The sequence below is a fragment of the Dama dama genome, chromosome 12 (assembly GCF_033118175.1).
Source record: "Dama dama isolate Ldn47 chromosome 12, ASM3311817v1, whole genome shotgun sequence".
In the NCBI taxonomy this organism is placed as follows: Eukaryota; Metazoa; Chordata; class Mammalia; order Artiodactyla; family Cervidae; genus Dama; species Dama dama.
In genome coordinates, this window is record NC_083692.1 from 26,608,751 (window position 1) to 26,633,760 (window position 25,010).

At 48.2% G+C, this 25,010-nt stretch overlaps 1 protein-coding gene across 4 annotated transcripts in view; it reads right to left on the bottom strand.

Annotated features, from left to right (window-relative positions):
- Nucleotides 1-25,010, bottom strand: part of PLEKHG3 (pleckstrin homology and RhoGEF domain containing G3) — a 43,383-nt gene that overhangs the window by 12,234 nt on the left and 6,139 nt on the right. For 3 of the 4 annotated variants that reach the window (XM_061156881.1, XM_061156880.1, XM_061156878.1), the window contains exons 2-4: nucleotides 2,447-2,827; nucleotides 1,212-1,309; nucleotides 2-71 (exon numbers count right to left, since the gene is read on the bottom strand). In XM_061156881.1, the coding sequence (XP_061012864.1) occupies nucleotides 2-71; nucleotides 1,212-1,309; nucleotides 2,447-2,788 (510 nt within the window). In that variant the 5' untranslated portion in view covers nucleotides 2,789-2,827. Of the gene's footprint in view, nucleotide 1; nucleotides 72-1,211; nucleotides 1,310-2,446; nucleotides 2,828-7,340; nucleotides 7,554-25,010 lie in introns of those variants that run through there. The other variant, XM_061156879.1, reaches the window with a different exon arrangement.

Consider the following 25,010-nt stretch of genomic DNA (forward strand, 5'->3'; position numbering starts at 1 on the left):
CCCTTTCCACAAAGCAGCTGGCCACGGCCACGGGGTCACTGTTGCAGCTGTCCAGGTCTCTGAGTAGCTGGCTGGGTAAAGGGGAGGTGGTCATCAGACCGTGGACCACTCGCAGCCTCCATGGTCACCAACACACCCCCTCCCCAACCTCCTGGTGCCCAGACACACAACAGCCCTGGTGTCAGTGAGCTCCGCCCGGGGCAGCAACTATGGAAAGAAGCCAGCACCGCAGCAAAGATGGGGGCAAAACAGAGCCATGCGCTCCACCAGCAGGAGAGGGAGAAGGCACACCAGTACCCACCTCGGGAGGGGACACAGCTCCTCTGCAGGCAGAAGGAGTCAAACACACAGAAGCAAACATTAAAAGAGGAAGGAGAGAGGGAGAACTAGCAAAGGGACCAAGGCCCCCAGTTCAGAAGGATGCAGAAAAGGGTGAGTCCCAGCACTGCTTGTTCTGAGACGGGGGCATGAGAGGAACACCCGGCCTCCCCTCCTGAGCTCCTCCTTGCCCAAGCCCACACCCTCTGGTCCAAGTCTCTCCTCCATCAGGCCTCCCAGCTTGCCCAGTAGGAAGTCCCTCTGCCATCCTAAGGGGCCTGGGGCAAGGTTCCTCCTATCCCGTCAATGCTGCCCCCACAAGCTCTGCTCCTCCCGGCCAGGGCCCTCTCCCTGGAGAGTCTGGGGGCCCTGGCAGCCACTCATGTGTGGTCTTCGTGTAGCCCCTTCGGCCCTGAAGCAGCCCCTCGCCAGGCCTTGCTCAGCCTCCCTCTTCACTCCTTGCCGGGCTTCTATGTTCCCCTACCTAATGGATCAGATCACCTCTAGGGAGCCCCAGCTTCCCACAGAATCAGGGGGAAGGTGGAGAAGAATGAAGAGATCTGCACATGGGGGACCAAGATGAGAGGGATGGGGGAAGAGCTTCACATGCAAGGGTGCAGCAGTCCCCAGGGGGCGCTGGCCCAGCCTGGACCCAACATAAACACCGCCTCACACGAGCCCCTCTGCCCATCAGGTAGCACACAGGCCCAAAGGCCCTCTCTCCTGAAGGGAGCTACTGTACAGGGAGGGACCACCCTTCCCCACTTCAGCGATCAGACCCCGGCCCACGTTATCACAGCCCCCGAGTAAGACCAGGAACATTGGGGCTCCTCTCCAGGCCCTGAAATGGGGCTCACAGGAAGAACATGGGGTGTGTCAGGCTCACTCCATACCTGTTCAGTGCATAGATGCTTTCTATGTTCCCAAAGAGGGCGCTGACTTGCTCTGGGTTCAGCAGCCCAGGCGTATCAATGATCTTCAAGAGGTAGTCCTGCGGGAGAGAGGCGTCAGAGCCCAGCCCCTGGCCCCGGCACAATCCGGTCCAGTCCCATGGCCCCACTCCCCAACATGCCTCATTCCTGGGCTGCATTTTCCTGCTGTGACCATTTCACAGGCGTCACCTACTGCCCTGGGGCGGCTGGTTCCTCCTCACAAATAATAATACCCACTTGGAATCGCAGAATGTGACCTTCTTTGGAAATAGGGTCTTTGCAGATATAATGATTTAAGGATCTTCAGGTGCTACCATACTGGATGTAGGGTGGGCCCTGAATCAAGTGACCAGTGTCCTTGCAAGAGGGGAGGACACAGACAGACTCAGAAAGGGCCGTGTGAAGACAGAGGCAGATACTGGGGGAACACAGCTACAGGGCAAGGAACAGTGAGGGTTGCCAGCAGCAGCCAGGAGCTAGGGGAGAGCCCTGGAACACACTCTCCTTCAGAGTTTCCAGAAGAAACCAGCCCGGCCAGCATCTTGAGTTTTAACCTCTGGCCTCCTCAACCAGGACAGGATAAACGTAAGCATCTTCAGCTTGCCCTGTGTGTGGCTGCCTGTTAGGCAGGCCTAGGAAATGAGCACATGTCCCTCCAAAGGGCAGAGAGCTTCCTCAGCGGCAGCCACACAGTCACCTTCTCCCTTGCCCCTCCCAGTGTGAAATACCCGCGCCTGGGCCCTGCAAGGCCCTGCCTCTTCAATTTACAGAGGAGGAGTCTGAGGCTGGGGTTACAGGTGCCTAAGACCCCACAGGCAGGAAACAAGAGGAATCTGGGCGCTGTGCAGGGAGGGGCCCAGAGCCAGTTTCTTCATCGTGGCTCCCTCTTGGCTAAACACAGGAGTCCCCACTCCCCATGAAGGGTGCCTACACCCCAACCATCCACAGAAGTTCTGCTGGCCCAACTACTGACGGGACCCCCAAGTCAAGGCGGTGTGAGCGGCCAGCAGCATCCCGGGCGGGCGCCGTGAGGGAAGCAGATCCTGGAAGCAACATGTCAGGGAGAACTTTCTTCCACCCGTGGGTGGAAGTAGGGTTTTGCCCAAGAACTGGGCCACCGGAAGCCAGAGGCCAGCCCCAGCCCCGGAGAAGAGGGCTGTTCCTCCCGACCTCAGCCCCCCGCCCCGAAGCCTCACCTCCACGATGCTACGCAGGTCCCGCACGTACGTGCGCTCCGTTTCCACGATTTCCCGCACCACGCGGCCCAGGTAGCCGAACTTGTCCGCAGGCGCCACCGGCCGCGTGCGTTTGCTGAAGGGCGACAGGGACCCCCGCAGCCAGCCGCTGGAGTTGTTGCTGTTGGGGAGATGCTGGCCACTCGGGGAGCCCTCCCCGTTCTCAGCCAAAGCCTCGGAGCCGCTGGGCTCCTCCATGGCCCCACGGCTGTCGCGGGAGGAGCCCGACGAGGAGGTCGTGGAGGTCAGGCTCGCCGGCCGCTCCTGGCTGCCGTTCTGGTGGAGGGACGCAGAGACGGGCATCCTGGCATCGCTGCCTGGCGGGGGCGTTCCGGGGAGGTTCTGGGCGGGACAGACAAAGGGTCAAACCTCTGGAATCCTCGCAGAAACAGAAAGTAAAAGGGTGGCTGCCAGGGGCTGGGGGAGGAGGGAATGGGGAGTTACTGTTTAATGGATACAGAGTTTCAGTTGTGCAAGATAATGGAAGTTCTATGGATGGAAGATAGTGATGGATGCCCAACAATGTGAAGTACTCACTCAATGTCACTGAACATTTTAAAATGTGGATTTTATGTTACATGTATTTTACCACAACTTTTAAAGCAACGATTCTGCATCTCAAGGAGGTCCCTTCCTTCCGATTGTATGAGCATCTACGAGGATGCCCAAATGAATTCCTGCCTGTCTCCAACAGTGCCACCTCCATCCTTCCCAGAGTGGAAGAAAGGTGGACCACATCCCAGATCAGCCAAGGGCTCAGAAAGCTGAGGCCCCAGAACAGCTGGCAGCGGTCAGGGGTGCCTTCTAATGGAATCTGCAGCCCAGCCCCTCTGCTCCTGCACATCACCCAGCCTCCCAGAGCCTCTGCTCCCCACCACCTGCCCTGGGGCTGTCCCCCCACAGTACGCAGTGAGCTGCTGGGTGTTCAGCTTGGTGCCCAGCACAGAGCGACGGCTCCGTAAACCATCAAAACAGTGATAGTACTGGCAGGTGTCAAAAAGCACTCTCCAAGTGTCCACCATTCAAGGACCTGGCTCTTAACCTATATGTCAGAGAGTATGTGGGACTGCAAAATCTCTGGGGCACCAGTGGCTTAACCTGGAACCTGAAACCTTCTGGATAGTGATGGAGCAGGCAGAGGAGATGATGCAAAGGCTGAGCCCACATCACCTCCTTGCCCCAGTCCCCGGTACTTGCTTCTGACTCAGCCAGGCTCCAGGGACGCAGGAAATTCCCCAGGGCTGAGGCACGGGTAGGTCTCCCGAAGCGAAGCTCCCTTCAGCACAGCCGGGTCAGGGCAGCAGAGCAAGCAGGAAACTGCTCCCAGGTGAGGCAAACATAGCCTCAGGTGGACTTTATTCCCTAAACAGATGGTGTGGCTCACAGGTAGGCCAGCCTGAAGCAGCAAGCTGGGGAGGCAGGGTGGTGGCTCTGGCCTTTGGGAAAGTCAAGGACACTCCACCGCCACCCCAGAGCACCAAAGCCCATCAACATCACTTTCCAGAATGTTCATTTGACTGCTATTTCCACAGGGAAAATGTTCTAAAGCATCTCTGCCAGCCCTACTGTCCCAATGCCTTCCACCCCTAGCTCTAGGACTCAGAAGTCACTAGACCACAAGTTAGAGCTATGAGAAGGGTCGAGACGGTGCCATCACTCTGGCCATCTTGAATTTGCCCCCCTGGTTTTCTGTGCCTCTACCCCAACTTGGAACCAGTGCCCCCACCTGGGCTCTGGCTTTTGCAAGTGTTCCCGCTACTAGGCCATTACTTCCTCCCCAACACCCACACCATACCCCTAGCCTGTGTCACTTATACCAACCCTTGGGTCTCAGTGAGAAGCCACATATGCCCAGAAACCAAAACTGGGGGCCCCCTCTGTGTTCTCTTATAGCACCCCAGGGCATCCCTTTTGTAGCACTCATTGTGTAAGACTCCCAGCCCTAGGCAGTGATCTAAGGGCAGGGACCTTAGAAAGTGATCCGCAAATGGCAAACGGATAATGATGGTAGATGAACCGGTATGACTACCAAACTAAAGTCAGGAGCGTGGAGACCTGTTTGCCATGCACGCTAGCCCAGCGAGGACCCTCCCAAGCACAGCAATTTCCCACTGCATGTCGCAGCTAGGCGAGGGGATTCCCTCCACGTGAGCCTCTCGTCTTGCAGATGAGGACACTGTGGCAGCACTGGGGCCAGTCCTGACTGCTCCCTCCTTCCAGATGCAGTCAAAGGATTAATTAACAGGATCACCTTGGTGAAACCGAGCATCTCAGGAGAGCCCCTGGGAAACACAGCACTGCTGCTTTCTCCTTTCTCCTCAGAAGAGCCTTTAAGATGAACCAGCTAGTCGTTTCAGACAAAGAAAGAAAGAGACCCGAACTCCGCCCCAGCCCTTAACCCCAGGCCCGGTGGGACTTGCTGAATAGCCTCTGTGAAGTGATTGACCCTCTTGTGACTTAAAAATCTGTGTATCTCAGCAGTGATTATTCATCTGTCCATGCACCATTATATATGACACTGTTTTGTGTTTGATTTAATTCAGCAAACCTATATTGAATATAAGCGGTGCATCAGGAAATGTGTCCTTCAAAGCAAGTGCACCATCAGGCACCCCCCCACCCCCATCTCCCCCCTTCTCCGCCACCCCCATCTCCCCTCCAGCCCCTGAGGGCTGTCAATCCCAGCTGGAACAAAGGGGTAGGGACTTGTGGCCTAAGACCTTTCCCAGATGAAACCTGGGGTCAGTCAGCCCCTATGGGGATGCTAAGCGGAAAAGGCCCAAGTCTCTAATGGACTTAACAGCTGGCCAGGTCACGGCCTCAAAGTGAAGGATTAGTCACAGCCCCCCACCTCCACCCCACACACAGTCTCTCAAGAGATTTCTCTCTAAAAGGTATCTTCAAGGTCACTCATTAGGGACTCCATCACCATAGGGTCCCCATGCACATTGCAAAAGCCCAGGAACTAACACATCTTTTCTACTTGGGAGAAATTTTCTCTGACTGCACACAGCCATCTGCCTGCAAACCAAGCTCATATTTTCATAGCGCCCATGCCCAAATCCTCCTGGGGTTAAAAGAAAGCATAATGGCTAACAGCTAAAAATGGTCCAAGTGCTGTAAACATAATGACGCTTTTACCTCATAACAACTCTATGAGGTCAGTACTATTATTATCCCCATTTTACAGATGCAGAAACTGAGGCCACAGAAACAGCATGCGGTAGAGCCTGAATCTGGACTCAGGCACTCAGGCTTCAGTGTGAGTGCTCTTCTGCCCCTGCCCACTGCTGGCTGCCTCCCTGATGGATTTCACACCAGCTAGAACCCCAGCAAAGGATTAGTCACAGCCCTAGATGCCATGGCTTTGCCTCAGCATAAACCATGGGGGACATGTTAAGACATAAAGGTCATGGCTTTTAATATTTTACTTCCCTCACAAAGGCCAAAGGAGGTTAAAAAAAAAAAAAATTGAGAATTAAGATTCTTTAAGGCTATTTCTAGACCTCCTACTATGTGACCTTTGCCCATTTACCTTTTCCTTGGAACAACACAGAAAAATACATATTCCTGGTCAAAGGACTGCAGGTCCTAGAGAAGGGAAGCAGCAAGAGGGCAAGAGGATCAGATTGTAACTCCTCGGATGCTAAGAGGAGCCCTGCAGTGACCAGGAGACCCAGGTTCACAAGGCTCTCGTTCTCTCCCCTGGGCAAGAGGACTTAATGGAAAAGAATACAGAGACCCAGAAAGGAAGGGTAAAGAGCAAATGGAGATGTCAGGGCAGCCCAGGCAGAGTCCAGGTGGGACTGTTAGCAGACACCATCAGATAGTGAGGGAAAAGAGAGATCACACTCAGGGTGAGGGCCCTCTGCTTCTAAAAACCCAATCCCCACCCTTCTGTAGTGTTCCTGCCTGGAAAATTCCATGGACAGAGGAACCTGGCAGGCTACAGTCCACGAGATCGCAAAGTTGGACACGACTGAGCAAGTGAGCGCACACACACCTCTCTGTAGTGGCGTTCAGGCCCCCACAGAGACAGTGGAAGCACCTGCCTACGGAAGGGCTCCTGGGTAGAGACAACCTTTCCCTCCTCTCCATGGACCATCACATCACCCCATATGGTAAGATTCACCCCAAGGCCAAGATTGGAACTCGGGGGTCTTTAAACTCATCTTGGAAGACACTGTCTGCTGGGGCAGTGGGCGCCTAGAGAAGGTGACAGACAGCAGTCAAACCCCAAGCCACAGCCCACCGTATCACCCTGGTCTCCAGCTCCCTAAATATCCCTCCTCACTGACCTCTTCCATCTTTTAACAGGAATCAATCCAATCAATCATCAGTCAAAGAGTCAATCTTCTAGAAAACGCTGTATCTCCCACACCTGAGAAGCCCTCTGTGAAAGGGTCCCCGAGACCTTTCTGATCGGCCCCATAAGCTGCTCAGACATGCACCTTTAAGAGTTTGGGTGCAGGAGAGAAAGGGAGATCAGTTTCTTTTCTTTTCTTTTTTAACTTTCTCTAAATTTAAACCTAATCCACACCCTTCCTCCGCTCACACCTCCCAGGGACCTTCCCTGAACATCCCCAGGCAGGGAGGCAGGCATGCTGCAGCAGGCCTCTGAGTTTCCCAGGACGGCTGACTGGGGCCAGGTTCCACGTCCTTCTCCTCCCTGCGAGGCCTCAGCTCTGTGTCCCCGATCTGACCCGGTCTCCTGCCTCCAACAGAAAAAAATGACCAGCCAAACCCACCAGAGCCCCCATGTTCTGTCCTCAGGCCTCTTGTCAATAAGGCAGTAGGACCCTGCTCCCCAACTCCACCCCAGCTTCAGAAAGAAGGGTCCCATGGGGGCGCTCACCTGGATAGAATCTTCTGGAGAGCCTCTACTTCTCTAGTCCTGGTGACTCCCCAGGACTCAGTAACACTCCCTTTCAGCCCTCCCTCAGGGGCCAGTAGGCCGAGAAGTCTTGAGATGAGGAGGAAGCTGTGCCGGCCAGTGCTTGGAGACACTCCAGAAAAACATTTTGGTTCAGAGAGGCTGGGTCCAGGTGTGGAGGCGGTTGACGTCATCCTTTCACCTACTGCCCTTCGCCCCACATCCAGGAGACGGAAGACCGACATGCCACACCTGCTCTGGAGGCGATGGAGCGACTGAGGGGCTTCCCCAAAGGCAACTGCTCCAAAGTCCAGTGGCCCCGGGAGTGAAGGGGAGCGGTCACCTGGTACCTGCGTGTGGGCCGAGGCCCTCCCTCCCTGGGGACCGCAGGCGGCACGGCCCTCCTTCCCCACCTTCTCTCATCTCCCGACTCCCAACACCTGCTGGGTATTCCAGAGGTTCTTCAACCCGGGCAGCCACAGCCTGTGATCTTCCCCTCACTGCACTGTCAGGATCTGCTCATCCATAAGGTACCAGAGGGAGACACAGAGAAATGCTACAGCTCTTCCAGACAGACAGGGCGGAAGCAATGTGAACTTCCAGAGATCTCACCTTGAGACCCTGAGCCCAGGTGTGCTACACGTGCACAGATACACAGAGCTTAGTATCGGTCTATACATACACACACACACAGTGTGAACTTCCAGAGATCTCACCTTGAGATCCTGAGTCCATGCGTGCTATACACACACACACACACTCAGCTCAGTATCACGATGGTCTACACACACACAATGTGAACTTCCAGAAATCTCAGCTTGAGATCCTGAGTCCAGGTGTGCTACACACACACACACACACACACACACACACAAACAGCTTAGTATCACGATGGTCTACACGCACACACACACAGAATGTGAACTTCCAGAGATCTCAGCTCGAAATCCTGAGCCCAGGTGTGCCCCCCCCACACACACACACAAACAGCTCAGTATCACGAGGGTCTACACAGACGCACACATGAGAACTTCTAGAGATCGCACCTCGAGATCCTAAGCCCAGGTGTGCTCTTACACAAACACACCATACACAGAGCTCAGTATTACAAGGGTCTACACACACACACACACACACACAACACAATTTAACTTTCAGAGGAGCCCAGGTATACTACACACACACCCCAGCTCAGAACCACCCAGCCAGGCTGCTGCCCAGCACTGTCCCCAAAGAAGCCCAGCTCCTGAGGATCTATTCCTACGGTTATCCGGGCCAGCAGAGGGTGGGCAGAGGTGGGTGAGGTCACACCGGCAGACACCACCTCTCACCACACCCTTGAGGCTTTCCTGAGGACAAGGAGGATCCCTGAGAGAGGCTGGCTCTTTCCTCTCTCCCTCTGACCCTCCTGCCCCTCTCCGGGGACTCAGGGGCCCCAAGCACCCTCAGAGAGGACAAGGGAAGCTCTCCAGGGACTGTGTTCCCTGTGAGCAACGTGACTATCACAGAGGCTGTGCGAACAGTGTGACCAGGGTTTCTGGGCCACCCAAACCCAGGCCAGCTGGCTCAAATTCCTGTTCCCTCATGAATTCATTTTCCCTCGTGAATTCCTTTTCCCACCACCCCAGAATAGCAGGGGGCCACCAAGTGTGCCTGAGTCAGCTGCTAGGAAGGAAAGACTCTGGTTGCCAACGGAGCCCTCCCACCTGAATTCTGGGACAGAGTCTGGGGCTTCAGACTAAAGTTCAGAAAACTCCCTCGGCCTGGCCTTGGAAGGGAAGGAAAGCCCCTGGCATCTCATGTCAGTGGGAGTAATGCTCACCCACACCTCCCTGTCTCCACCACGCACAAGCCCAACATCTGCTCATGTTACTTCTCAAACCTGCAAAGTGTCCCAGACATTCTCTCCCTCCACAAATGTGGTCCAGTCATCATCCTCAGAAAGGCCTCCCCATCCATCACCAACCCATCCAACACACACAATGATGCAGGCCGAAAATGCTTCTCCCCCAGGAATATCTACATCTTAATCCCTGGATACAAGGAGCCTATCTATGTGGGTAACCTTATATGGCAAAAGAAATTTTGCGGGTATGATCAAGTTAAGGATCTTGAGATGGGGAAGATTGTTCTAGATTATGTGGGTAGGTTTGCGATAATCAGAGGGTTCTCACAAGAGGGAAGTAGCAGGAGTCGGAAGCTGACGTGACAGCAAAGGCAGAGGGACAGAGCGAGAAACTGGTCGCTGCTAGGCTGCTGGCTTCGTCGACGGAGGAAAGAGACCACAAGTCAAGGGATCTAAGCAGCTTCAGGAAGCTGGAAAGGATAAGAAAACAAAATTTTCCCTGGAGACTCCAGAAGGAAAATAGCCCTGTAAGCCCAGACTGACGTCCGACCTCCAGAACTATAAGATAATAAATGTCTGCTGTTTCATTTATTTTTCACTGTGCTGGGTCTCTGTCGCTGTGTGAGCTTTTCTCTAGTTGCAGCAAGCAGGGGCTACTTTCTAGTTGTGGTGTGGGCTTCTCATCGTGGAGGCCTCTCTTGCTGCAGGGCAGGGGCTCTAGGACGCACAGGCGTCAGTAGTTGTGTCTCCCAGGCTCTAGAGCACGCAGGCTCAGTAGCTGTGGCACAGGGTCTTAGTTGCTCCGTGGTATGTGCGTCATCCCGGACCAGGGATCGAACTCGTATCTCCTGCGTTGGCAGGTGGATTCTTTCCCACTGAGCCACGAGGGAAGTCTGCCCGGGTGCTGTTCAAAGGCACTAAGATGGCAGCGTGTGTTAACAGCAGGAACACTAACGCACAGGCACTTCTCTGAACTCAGCTGAGCCTGACTGTCGCATAAAGCACAGGTCCTTGGGGTTCTCATGGGCAAGCTCTCCTTCCAGACTAGATAGTAAAAACCTAGTGGGCTGGGCCTTCTTTCACCCCCAGCAGGCAATGCATGCACTAGGTGTTCAATAAATTTCAGCACCTCTCCACTCCCACAGTAGTCAGACAAAAGATAAACAGTGGCCACAGTCAAGACCTGAGACAGTTCCTCCTTGTCTAATGAGTTTCCAATTAGTCACCGCCAGCAAGTTTCCGATTCACCAAGAGGCATGCAAGACCGGTGACTGCCCCACACTCTAGGCCCCAAAAGAAGGACTGGAGCAGGGGCGTAGCTGCCCTGCCATGCCACATATTAATTGACCAGCCATAAAAACTGGAAGAAGAAAAAAAAAAACTGGAAGAAGAGTCCACTTTGGAGTTTGAAGAAGGGACTACAGCAAAATGGCCCTACAGCTATCCCAGGAAAAGCAGTGCACCAGGAGGTTTCATTGAAACTGAAGGCAAAGGAGAGCAATTACTGTGGATGGGAAATTGCTATTGCTCATAGCCAGGGTAGGTCACAACTTGTGACTAAGCAGGAAGATGACACAGACACAATGTCCCCAGAAGATGGAGGGGATGAAGACCATGCTAGAAATCACAGACACCTCCAGTGTTCTCAGAGGCCTCATCTCTCCCATCTCTAGAGGCTCACAGGACCACCCCTTCTTATCAGCAAAATTTAGAGACCCGGTCCCACAAATTAACAATCTAGTTGCTCCCCGTACACCCACTATAGGGGATGCTTGTTTTGAGGTCGCCAACCTTGAACCACACCTTCAAGAGCTGCAGCATTTACTATTGCATCAGATTCAAAGGCATTGGAGAATCTCAGTGGGAAGCAACTGGGAACAGAGGGGCCCACTGGGTCTGAGTTCTCAGATGAGAAGGAGAGAATGAGCAAGTACCTCAGTGCATGAGAGTCCAGACAGCAGAGATTAAATGCAGTAAACGGAGTCACAGGCTTTGGAGTCAGGCAGACGTGGTTTGAAACCCAGTTGCTCTGTTTTACTAGCTATGGGTGGCCTTGGGCAAGTCATTGGACCTAACCAAACTTCAAGTTCCTTACCCGTAAAAGGAGCGCAGCAATAGTACCAACTTCGCTGGTCTCCAAGAGCGAGAGGATACAAGTAGAGCAATGTGAACAAATGACACACATTATACCTTTCATAAATGGTGGCAATGAGAAGGATGGATGAGTTACTATTTGTCCATAAGCATCAGGATAAGAGATTTTTCTAATGTGTGCCTAAAAAAGTAGACCCATATCTCACGTCAATAATAAAGATACAAGTTTAATCATGTACCACCATGACCTAACCCTCCCCTCCCACTTCACCCCGATCCTGCCGATCATCCATCATCTATGATCCCAACACAGATTTGGACCATGATCTTTTAAGGGCAAATATAAAGCAATTCAGCTGGAAACGGAAACGAGTCTGATATCCAGGCCACACAGAAGGTCAAACCAGAAGACGAAGTTTGAATGAGTCAGTCCTACGCTGTAGCAGGCAGGGCGCATTCCTCCGGGTTCCGCAGGGAGAGAGTTGGAGAGGAACAACAGGCCTGGGCAGGAACAGAATTTAAGGTGACGTGAGGTAGGGAAGTGATCGTTGGAAACCATCCTTGACACTGGTCCTTGGATTTTAAAGAAAAAATGTAATCCAACTCCAAGGTAGACAGATGAGACAGCCAGGACATAGAGGGAAAAGCCCCAGTGTTTGCCCATTTCCTAAGTCACAGGGAATATCCAAGAGGGGAAGGCAGAAGAATAGACCTGGTACTCCAGCCAGCATGGCTCAAAACCAACATTAGTTCTACTCCTAACTTGCTGGACGGCAGGGAGCAGGGCAGTGAGCCATCTGTACCGCAAGGTCGACCCACTCATTTAGGGATAAGACTAACGGCCCTTCCCAAGTCATGAGCTTCAGAATTCACTGCTCAAGTATATTCAAGCACCCACTTTGCACAAAGACTGTGGCAGCCTTGTGGGTTGACACAAAGATGAATCACACACAGAACCCGCACTGGAGAACAAGCACTGTATCAGGAGAAATCAGACAAGCACATCAATGACAAAAGGAAGCGAGGACTTCCCTGGCAGTCCCGTGGTTAAAATTCGGTGCTTCCACTGCAGGAGGCACACGTTCGATCCCTGGTTGGGGAACTAAAATCCCACAAGTCACGCTGTGCGGCCAAAAAATAATAATAATAATACTAATAATAGTTTTTAAAAAATAGACATATCAACAGATTATCCACAAAGCAGTGCCTCAAGTGCTGACACAGAAGTGCACATAAACGCTGCTGATGGAAGAAGTAGAAAGTGCCACCTGGGGGACCCAGGCAGCTTTAAAAGAGTGAGATTTTTGCTGAGTCTTGAATGATGACAAAGCTTCTGCCAGGTAAGGAAGAGCCCTAAGGGCATCTGGTACAAGGGTGGCAGCATGGGACAGTGGAGTCCCCAGAGGACCTGGACCACGCAAGGACCTGGGGCGTCCGGCAGCAAGGGGATGGGCGCACCCGAGCCAGGCCTGGAAGACCCACCACGGAGACTCGGGGAGACAAGGTGAGACACTACCCTCAAAATATACAAACTGCGAGGTGGTGCTATGGCCGCAGGGGTCTACACAGCCAGAATGTTCATGAAGCATCCAGAAGCGAAAGAAGATGCTGGCTGTTTACAGAGAGCTTCAAGGAGAGAAAGAGATGGGGAGAATGTGCTAGGAAGAAGAATGACATCTATCCCAACCCCTGTGAAGTGGGAGGAAGCAAGGCCCCCAATAAATGTGGAGATATGAAACTACCCAGATACGAGATGTTTCTAAAAGCAGGGGGGCAAATGCCAAGTCTAGAAATTGAGATGCCAGGGCTTAACTAGAAGGGACTCTTCCCCTGGGATTCCAGAACAGCAGTTCCCAGCTGGGGGCATTGTGTGGGGGCGGGGGGATAGTCAGTGTTACCACCTGAGGGTTTTTCCCTTCCCCAAATTCCCTCCCCAAGCAAATCAGAATTAGGGAGGCTCCCCCAAACACAAGTTGGTCTTCAATTCCAAGCAACAGCAGCCCCCTGCCCCCCATTACGAACTGCTGCCATCAGTGACACACCCTGATCCTCCTGGCCCTCAGGCACAACAGCAGGAGCTCCAAGCAACACCCCCTCGTCGCCCTGGATGCCAACCCTGGGCCCGGCACCTGACCCAGACAACTTAGGAAAGTAGATTTCCCCAGGCCTGGCTTACAGACCCACACAACAAGGTCAATTCTCAAAGGAAGCCGTCCCTTCAGAGAGCAGGGCCTCCTGCATGACCCTGTCCCTCAGGGTTCCCTATCCCAGAGCCCGGGAGGCCCCTCTGCACCCCACAGCACCCGCCCCCACCCCACCCCAGATCCCTGCCTTCCCTTCTAAGGGGCCTCCACCAGGGAGGCCCGAGAAACTCATCCAACCAGTTTCCAGGTGGGAGGAGAGCAGCTTTCTCCCTCAGCTAAGCGGTTACACATGCAGAGGGGGCAGCTGTCACCAAACCCTAGGTTCTGGGGCAGGCGGGTCCACATGGGCATGGCCCAGGTAGCAGTCCTGTTCCTGGAAAAGCCAGGCCTTGATTCAGGACTGAAACTCAAGGCAGGGCAAGGCAGCAACCTGCCCCCGACCTCCTGGCTTCTGCAGCCCAGAGCTCTCGGAGTGGTGGACATGGCCCCAGCCTGGCGGTGTCCACCAGGGGAAGAGGCAGGGTCGGGGACAACATCCTTCCACCTGCCCAACCTGCCACCACCCCTAGATTTTATCTAACATAACCACTCTCTGTGGATTCTGGGAAAAGGAAACTTCCATAAAGAAGTGGGAGATTAACTCTGCTTTTCCCAGGGTGTGCTGGGTCCCTCGACAAACAGTCCCTTCCCTAATCGCCCAACTCCGAGTGTTCAGAGATCAGAAGACCCTCCGAAGCCCCTTGCAGAACCACGTGCAGTAACTCGAAGAGGAACACGGGATTCTCGCCCTCGCCCGGCCTCGATGGACACATCACCTGGAAGAAGCCTGGGCAGGATTTTGAAAAGGGACCAACTCAACCTGTCCTCAGTTTCTGAAGGCCCAAGGGAGAAATTTACCTTTCGCCCCAAAGCCAGTGGCCAGCCGGGTTTCACGGCAGAGTCTGGCAAGACTCGGAGGCCTTTGATAATTCTGCTCCTGCCCCATTCGCACCCCCTGGCCTGGCCAGCCGGGTACCTACCGCTTTCCTCAAAAGGGCTCCCATCTGAACACCAAGAGGGCCGCGTGGGGCCCAGGAGCCGCATTCGGCCCGGCAGCCGAGCAGTTAACAGGCTTGGGGCGAGCAGAGAGCTGCCACCAACAGCCTCGGGAATTAAAGCGCCCGCCGCCTCCTGCAAAACCTCTTCAATAAACGTCCTATTCAGAATCAGTTGCGCGTGTGGGTCATACTTTCTGCATTTCTTTCATTCCTGATGCCCGGGGGGCCCCTAACAGAGGAAACGGAGCTTCCCACCCCAACTCAGCAGGTCCCCACTGGGTGAAGACCCAGGTCACAGCCGGGCCAGGTGAGCGCCACCAACTGCTGAGGTCGCACAAGTGTCTCCAGCAATTCAAGTCTGGGGACACTAACTGCAGGAAGTCAAATAGTGAAGACACTTGAACAAAGCCGGAGCATTCACCAGCACAACAATAACCCATTTATGCGGCTCCTCCCCCACCTCAGGCCCTCAAAGCCTGAGGATATTAACCCTTACAACAGACAGAGGGGAGGGATGGCCAGCGGCGGTTGGGAATTATTTCCCTGTTTTACAGATCAGGACACTGAGGCGCAAGTGGCTCCCAAGATGCTGGGCTGGAATAACATCAATAGCAGGCAATGTGGTAATAAACACATTCTCTATGAACTCTCCCTACCACACCTGTGTGTGTGCTGAGTTGCTTCAGTCATGTCTGACTCTTTGCAACCCCATGGACTGTAGCCGGCCAGGTTCCTCTGTCCATGGGATTCTCCAGGCAAGAATACTGGAGTGGGTTGCCATCCCCTTCTCCAGGGGATCGAACCTGAGTCTCCTGCATTGCAGGTGGATTCTTTACCGCTAAGCCACTGGGGAAGCCGGTGAGGCAGAGCTATTTGCTCACCAAAAGCCGTGCAGCAGGAAAGCCAGGGTTTGCTGGAATTCCGGTGCTCACTATCCTCAACCCCAACATCAGTGGGGCCAAGAGATACAGCCAAAGACGGATGGAAAGGTGCCAACCCTGCCCACCTCGTGGGAATGCCTGCTGGCACTTTCTGCCCTTTTACAAGTAACACTATGCTCAGAACAAGTTCCTACAGCATGGAGCAAACCTCAGAAGGAGGCCAACATGGAGTCGGCTGGGAATTCGTAACCTGCCCATTGATGCCTCCAGAAACCACTTCTGTGTCAACATGTGACCCAGGGGCCAGCACACAGGTTGCCTTCTCTACTGCAAGCTGTGTGCTAATCCACACAGCTGACTCAGGGAACGGGCAAGTGTCCTAACTTGTTTTCTGTGTGTGCTGCCTTCTTTACTAAGTCACAGCCTCCTGAAGGTTAAGGACCAGATCTTCCCAGGGTTTTGTGCATTTTCTTCCCCCAGGGTTTCTGATGGTCCAGTCCCTACTACTGATTTTGGCAGCTGTAGCACTCATGCCGGAAGAAAGCTGAAGCACACAGGAAGGATGGTATTTTCTGGGCTCTTTAACGGGAGGATGAGACATCTCCAGTGGAGTCACAGAAAAAGGTTTAGGGATGGAGAGGCACTGTTCACCTCTTCTCTGCTGCCTGGTCAGGCTCAACCCAGCTGGAAGTTGCATCATCAAGGCTCAGACAACTTCCACCTAAAAACAGGACTACTCACTCATATTTGTTGACAGTATAAACCACACGCCAGGTGCTGGGGACACAGCAGTTGAGTAAGACAAATCCTTACTATTACGGAGCTTACACTCCAATATGGAAGACGGTCACAAAAGGTAGGCAAATATCTAATATATTCCTGGACACTGTTAAGTGTTATGAAAAAGATGAAGAAGATTTTGAAAAGACAGTATGGGGGTGGACAGTGTTAGTTAGGGAGGCCTGGGAAGGCTCTGTAAAGGTGACTCTTGGCAGAGACCTGTATGAGAGGAAGCAGCCAGACATACAAAGTTCCTCTACCAATCTTTTCCTCTGTCCCACCTCAGCCCCCCACCCACATATTTGGTATGTCCTAGACCTCATCATTATAGTAAAGTAAAAGTGAAAGTCACTCAGTCGTGTCCAACTCTTTGCAACCCCATGGACTATGGAATTCTCCAGTCCAGAATACTGGAATGGGCAGCCTTTCCCTTCTCCAGGGGATCTTCCCAACCCAGGGATCAATCCCAGGTCGCCCACATTGCAGGCGGATTCTTTACCAGCTGAGCCACAAGGGAAGCTCATCATCATAATAAGTGCAGACTTCTGATGCTTTTAAGCATTCCACTATTTCTCAGTATAAAAATTACTAACCGCACAATAAAACAAACCATGACAAGCAAGTCAGAAGATGAAAGAAATTGATACTCCAAAAACCAGGAATAAAAGAAAAAATCTGAACAAGACTTTGAAAAAGTACTAAATGGAAATAAAATAGTTGACCTTTGAACAATATGGGGCTTCGGGGCAGTAGAAAGCCATGTATGACTTTACACCCAGCCCTCTGTATCCATGATTTCTCATCTGCAGATTGAACAAGCTGCAGATGGCGTGGTACTGCTGTTACTGTTTAGTCGCTGTATCCGACTCTTTTGAGACTCCCTAAGCCCGCCAGGTTCCTCTGTCCATGGGATTTCCCAGACAAGAATACTAGAATAGATTGCTATTTTCTTCTCCAGGGGATCTTCCCAACCCAGGAATCAAATACGCACCTCCTGCATTGGCAGGCAGATTCTTTACTACTGAGCCCCGTGTAGTACTACAGTACATATTTATTGAAAAAAATCCACATATAACTGAACCCACACATTTCATATCCAGATTTTTCAAAGGTTAACTGTATACAATATTGACATGTTAAACCCAATGTAAGTTAAACAGAAAACTAAATACAGCTAAAGAAAGAATTAGTGAAATGGGAGAAAAAAAAAACTGAGGAAATTATCCTGAAGTAGATGCAAAGAGTAAGATAGAAAATATGAACATTAAGAGACAAGGTCCAGGGCTTCCCCAGTGGTCTAGGGGTTAAGAATCTGCCTGCCAATGCAGGGGACATGGGTTCGATCCTTGGTCTGGGAGGACCCCACATGCCACGGAGCAACTGAGCCCGCACTGTAGAGCCCATGAGCCCCAGCTACTGAAGCCCACACACCTAGAGCCCATGCTTCAAAACAAGAGAAGCCCCTACTCTCTGCATCTAGAGAAAGCCTGTGTGCAGCAATGAAGTCTCAGGACAACCAAAAATTTTAAAAAAGTAAATAAATAAATCTTTAAAAAATAAAAGAGAGAGAGACAAGATCCAAAGAGTTCCAGAGAAAGAAAAGGAAAAGAATTAAGGGAGAGGCAATTTTCAAAGACAGAATGTATATGAATTTTCCAGAACTGAACATATCGACATCTGTCCTCATATTGAAAGCACAACTAAGTTAAAATTTTTAAAAGTCCACATTAAAAAAAAAAAAAAGTCCACATTTAGACCCATCATACATAGCATAAATGCAGATTATCAAAGACAAAAAAGAACATCTTAAAGGATTATAAGGAAATACTATGAACAAATATATGCTAATGAATTAGATAACTTTGATGCCATTCCTAGACAAATTCCTAGAATTGAGGATTTGGGAAGGAACAGAAAATCTGAAGAGATCTGTTAACAAGCAAAGAGTCTGAATTAATAATTTTTAAACTTCCAATAAAGAAAAGCCCAGGACTCAATGGCTTCACTGATGAATTTACCAAACATTTAAAGAATTAACAGCAATTCTTCACAAACTCTTCCAAAAATCAGAAGAGGAAAGAACACTTCCTACTCATTCTATGAGACCTGATAAAAGACCAAACAAAATATCACAAGGGAAAAAAAAAGCTACAGGCCAGCATCCCTTATAAATGTGGCTATAAAAATCCTCAACAATATACTAACAAACTGAATCCAGCAACATATGAAAAGGAATATACACTATGACCATGTGAATTTATCCCAGAAATACAGGATTGGGTTAACATCCAAAACCAAAAATAAATTAATATAATTTTAGATATTAATAGAGTAAAATAAAATACAAAAATCATCTGGTCACCTTAATAGACCCAGAAAAAAACATTTGACAAAATCTGACACCCTTTCATGATAAAAACACCACACAAGCTAGGAATAGAAGGGAACATCCCCAGTCTTATAAAGAAGATACAAAAAACCCCACAGATACTTCATCTCAATGGAAAAAGAAGGAATGTTTCCCCCCTAAGATTAGGAATAAGACAAGAATTTCCCCTCATGACACTTCTATTCCACACTGTACTGGAGTTCTAGCCAGGAAAATTAGGCAAGAAAAAGATATAAAAGACATTCAGATTGAAAAGGAAGAAGTAAAAGTATTTCTAGTTGGCTTAAAACTCAACATTCAAAAAACTAAGATCATGGCATCCAGTCCCATCACTTCATGGCAAATAGATGGGGAAACAATGGCAACAGTGAGAGACTTTATTTTGGGGGGCTCCAAAATCACTGCAGATGGTGACTGCAGCCATGAAATTAAAAGAACTTGCTCCTTGGAAGAAACGTTATGACCTAGACAGAATGTTAAAAAGCAGAGACATTGAGACATTACTTTGCCAACAAAGACCCGTCTAGTCAAAGCTATGGTTTTTCCAGTAGTCATGTATGGATGGATATGACAGTTGGACTATAAAGAAAGCTGAGTGCTGAAGAATTGATGCTTTTGAACTGTGGTGCTGGAGAAGACTCTTGAGAGTCTCTTGGACTGAAAGGAGATCCAAACAGTCCCTCCTAAAGGAAATCAGTCCTGAATATTCATTGGAAGGACTGATGCTGAAGCTGAAACTCCAATACTCTGGTGACCTGATGCGAAAAACTGACTCACTGGAAAAGACCCTGATGCTGGGAAAGACTGAAGGCAGGAGGAAAAGGCAACAACAGAGGATGAGATGGTTGGATGGCATCACCGACTCTATGGACATGAGTTTGAGTAAACTCCAGGAGTTGGTGATGGACAGGGAGGCCTGGCGTGCTGTAGTCCATGGGGTTGCAAAGAGTTGGAGACGACTGAGCAAGTGAACTAAATTCATAGATGACATGATCTTATATATATAGAAAATCTTAAGAAATTCACAATGAAACAATTAGTGGACTCCACTAACGAAAGAGTCTAGTAAGATGGAAGGATACAAGAGCAATACACAAAAATCAATTGTATTCCTATATACTAGTAGCACACAATCCAAAATGCAATGAAGGGAAATGCCCTGGTGGTCCAGTGATTGGTACTCTATACTTTCACTGCCAAGGTAATGGGTTTAACCCCTGATGGGAGAACTAGGATTCTGCAAATTGAGTGGCTTACCCTCTCCCCCCAAGAAACAAAACAATCCCATTTATAACAGCTTCACAAAGCATTGAAAACTTTGGAATATATTTAACAAAAGGAATGTAAAAATTGTATATGGGAAGCTACAAAACACTTGAAAGGAACTAAAGACCTGAATAAATGGAAAGACATCCCATGTTCATGGATCAGAACACTTAACACTCTTAAAGTTAGTGATACTCAGTAAATTGATCTACAGACTCAATTCGATCTATTTCAAAATTCTAGCTGGCATTTTTGTAGAAATTGACAAGATGATCATAAAATTTGTATGGAAAAAAAAAAAAGAAAAAAAAAAAAAAATTTGTATGGAAAAGCAAGGGAGCCAGAATAGCTAAAACAATCTTGAAAAAGAACAAAGTTGGAAGACTTACAGTTCCCAACTTCAAAACTGATTACAAAGCTATAGTTATCAACACTGTACTGACATACAGATTAATGCGACAGAACTGAGAGTACAGAAATAAAACTTCACATTTATAGTCAATTGATTTTCATTAAGGGTACCAAAACTATTCAATAGGGAGAGAATAGTTTTTTCAACAATGTTAGCACAGCTATATTCACATGCATAAGAATGAATCTGAATATCTAGTTCATATCATGCACAAAAATTAGGTCAAAACGAATCACAGACCTAAATGTAAAAGCTAAAACTATAAAACTCCTAAAAGAAAATATAGAGGTAAATTTTTGTGAACTTGGGCAAGCAGTGGTTTCTTAGATACAATAGGAAAAGCACAAGCAACAAAACAAAAAAATAGATAAATTGGACTTCATCAAGATTTAAAACTTATGTTTCAAAGGCACTATAAAGAAAATGAAAAGAAAATAGACTAGATCATGTTACAATGTATACAAATATTGAATCATTAAGTTGTATGTCTGGAACTAAATAATATATCAATTACACATCATTTTTGAAAAATTTTTAAAAGAGAGACAGTGAAAAGATAAATCACAGAATGGGAGAAAATATTTGTAAACCTGATAATAGACTTGTATCCAGACTATATAAAGAACCCTTACAACAACAATAAAATAACCCAATTTTAAAATAGGCAACAATTTGAATAGATATTTCTCAAAAAAAATATACAAATGGCCAATAAGCACAAAAAAATGCTCAACATCATTAGTCATTAGGAAAATGCAAATCAAAATCACAATTAAATCCATTTCATACTCTCTCTAAGATGGCTAAAATCAAAGCCATATTCAATAACAAGTGTTGGTGAGGATAAACAGAAATTAGAACTCATATATTGCTGGTAAGAAATGGTGTACCCTACTTAGAAAACAATTTAACAATTCCTCAAAAAGTTAACTTATAAATAATCATCTCCCAGTAGGTCATATAGAAGCTAGGAGATCTATATGCTGCATACAAAAAGTTGTACACAACTGTTCATAGCAATATTATTTATAATACAAAACAAGTGGAAACAGCTCAAATGTCTATCAACTGATGAATGGATAAACAAAATGTAGTAAACCCATATAATGGAATGAAAAAGAATGAAAAACTGATAACCTGCCACAACATGGATGACTCTTGAAAATATTATGTTAAATGAAAAGGCTAGTCAACAGAACGATATATTGTATGAACTCATTTATGTAAAAGGTCCAGAACAGGCAAATCTAGAAAGATAAAAGTAGACTAGTGATTGCCTGGAGCTAGTGGATAGGGGAAATGATTGCAAAAAGTACAGTTTCTTTTAATAAACTGTGATAATAAAAATGGTTTAGATGGCTTCCCAGTTGGCACCAGTGGTAAAGAACCTGCCTGTCAATGCAAGAGACTTAAAAGACTTGATTTTGAACCCTGGGTCGGGAGGATCCCCTGGAGAAGGGCATGGCAACCCACTGCAGTATTCTTGCCTGGAAAATCCCATGGACAGAAGATCCTGGTAGGCTATAGTCCATAGCGTCTCAAAAGAGGTGGACATGACTGAGGCCATGGGTCGGGAAGATCCCCTGGAGAAGGGCATGGCAACCCACTGCAGTATTCTTGCCTGGAAAATTCCATGGACAGAAGATCCTAGTGGGCTACAGTCCACAGTGTCTCAAAAGAGGTGGACATGACTAAGGCCACTGGCACACATGATTAGACAGCAGAGGGAATCCCCTGGTGGTCCAGTGGTTAGGACTCTGCACCCTCACTGCCGAGGGCCTGCATTTGACCCCTGGTTGAGAACTAGGATCCCACAAGCTGAACGGCAGGGCCAAAAGAGAAAAAAAAAAAAAAGATTAGAGCAGGGATGGTAATACAATTCTGTGCATATATACTAAAAAATGGGTAGATTTTAAGATATGGGAAATATATCTCAATAAAGCTATCGAATCAACTCTTAAAAAGTAAAAAGTCAACAGGAAAAGTATAGACTGCTTAATAACTAGCACTGGGAAAATTGGCTATTTCTCTGGAAAAAATAAAATCAGTTCCATCTTACAAGGCTGAGTGGTTCTCAACCTTGGCTGAACACAAAAGTTACCTGGGCCATTTCATAACCATGCCTGGGCCCTACCCCAAGGTATTTTCATTTTATTGGGCTGATCTGAAATGAAGCTCAGACAATAGTACTATTTTAAAAAGCTCCTCATGAGGCTTTAATATGTAACCAGAGAGAGGAACCATTGTCACATACAGAAAATACACTCCAGATGAATTTAAAATGTTAAGAGTAGAAGCAAAATTAAAAAAAAAAAAAATATATATATATATATATATACACACTATATTTTCTATAAAATCAGAATAGGAAGGGGCTTCCCTGGTGGTCCAGTGGTTAAGAATCTACCTTCCAATTCAGGCCTTCGAGGGCTTTCCTGGTGGCTCAGTGGTAAAGAATCCTCCTGCCAGTGCAGGAGACAAGGGTTCAATCGCTGATCCAGGAAGATCCCGCATACCGAGGAGCAGCAAAGCCCGTGGGCGACGACTATTGAGCCTGTGCCCTAGAGCCCAGGAGCCACAATTGCTGAGTCCACATGCTTGCAACTACTGAAGCCTGTGTGCTCAAGAGATACCACATTGAGAAGCCTGCACACCGCAGCTACAGAGCAGCCGCTACTCACCACAACTAGAGAAAAGCCCGCGCAGCATGAAGACAGCAGGGCCAAAAACATATAAATAAAATTATATATTAAAAGAGTAACAAGACCTGGAGCTACAACAAAGAGCACACATACTACAACAAAGACTCTGCAGTTAAAAAAAAAAAAAAAACTAAATAAAAAAAGATTTTTTAAGAACCCATTTAATAAAAATCAGGGTAAGAAAAGATTTCTTGATATGAACAAAAGACTGGCAAATGTGACATTAAAATTTAAATTTCCCTATGAAAAATAATTTTAATAAAGTTAAAACAATCCAGAGCTATATGTAATGAATAAAACCCACAGAAGATTATGAATCTGCCTGCAATGCAGGAAATCCAGGTTCAATACCTGGGACGGAAAGATCCCCTAAAGGAGGAAAGGGAAACCCACTCCAGTATTCTTGACTGAAGAATCCCATGGACAGAGGAGACTGATGGGTTACAGTTCATAGGGCCCCAAAGAGTTGGATAAGACTGAGCAACTAACACTTTCACTTTGTTTCATTTAACACATACACATAGATTTTTTTTTTTAATTCCTAAAAATCAGCAAGAAAACGGCAACTAAAACTGCAAAAGTACCAAGAACCTGTAACTTGTCAAAGCGTGGGGAACTAGAAGCAAGGAAACAAAGGGTAGAGACTTTTCACCACACAACATTCTGGGGCTTGAATCACGTGGATGTATTACTTGGTTTAATTTTTTTTTTTTTAACGCAAAAGGCAAAACCTCACAGAATTATAAACATGGATAGGCAATAAACATGAAAAACGCTCATCCCTATCTTCAATCAAAAGTGCTAATTTTAAGGAACAGTTTATAAAATAATTTTAAAATTACATCTACTAGATTACAAGACACAATCCAAATGTTAGTGAAATAGGGCCTCTTGTGTTTCTGGTAAGAACGTATACTGATTCACAAATCATGCAGGGACATCATTTGGCAGTATCTTGAAAAGCACAATTTATAACCCCATACTCCTACCACTGACACACATGGTAGAAAAGACTGACACATGGATGATAAACACAGGATACTGGTGAGAAAAATGGAAATAATCTAAAAGTCTGTTCATAAGGAAGCTATAATATATGACAGATACCATGTAACAGTTCAGTGAATAAACTAGATTTAAATATTTCAACATGGATAAATCTAGACAACAATGTTGATTCAACATGATGCTATACATGTCAAAATCAAAACAACAGGAAACTGTAAATTACTTACAGACAACAGTAAAAAGTATGAAGACATGCATAGACGTGATAAACACTGTATTCAAGAGAATTACTTCTGAGGAGGGAGGAAAGAGAAAGCAATTAGGAGGAAAAAGACAGCATTGACTGCATCTGTTCAACATTCTATCTCTACAATAAATGACAGAAGTAAATCGCAGGAAATTAACCATTTGCCAGATCTGGATGGCGAGAAGACAGGAGTGGGAGCGCCCACGCAGGGGCGGGCCCCACCAGCCCGGAGACGACTGGAACAACCAGCATGGAGACTGCCCAGCACAGCACCCTTCAGCAGCATCCAGAGCCCAAACAAAGGAACAAAAGCTCCTGATGGAAAGAGGCTTGGGATTTTTGAAATTGCAGCTCCTCCCTAACATTTTCTGGCCTCGGAAATGTTGTGCAGCACTCAGGTAGAAGCTTAAAAAATGTTAATGTATTAAAGGCATTCTTGTTTCCACTGAGGCAAGCACCCTCTGGGATAACTGGCAGTCTGCTATGGGTGGAGCTGAATTAAGTTTGGGCCCATCCTGGCTCCACAGTAACACAGTAAAACCTTGACCAGCTGGAACCCTGGCAGAGAGAGCTATCCAAAAGGCACATTTTTAAAGAGTGTGCCCAGTTTCCAAAGAGTCTGCGGTAGGAGCTCAGAGCACGTGCTCCAGAGACATCTAGAAGTTCAGACCTCATCCCTGCTAAGTCTTAGGTGAGATCCCAGAAAAGTGACCTACCTTGTGTGGGTGGATTCAGTTTCCTCACCTGTAGCTGAGGGTACCACCACCTACTATGCCTTGTTGAGATCAGTGATATTACTTAAGAGTCAACACTTCAAAAATTGTAGTCAATCTGACCGGGACATCT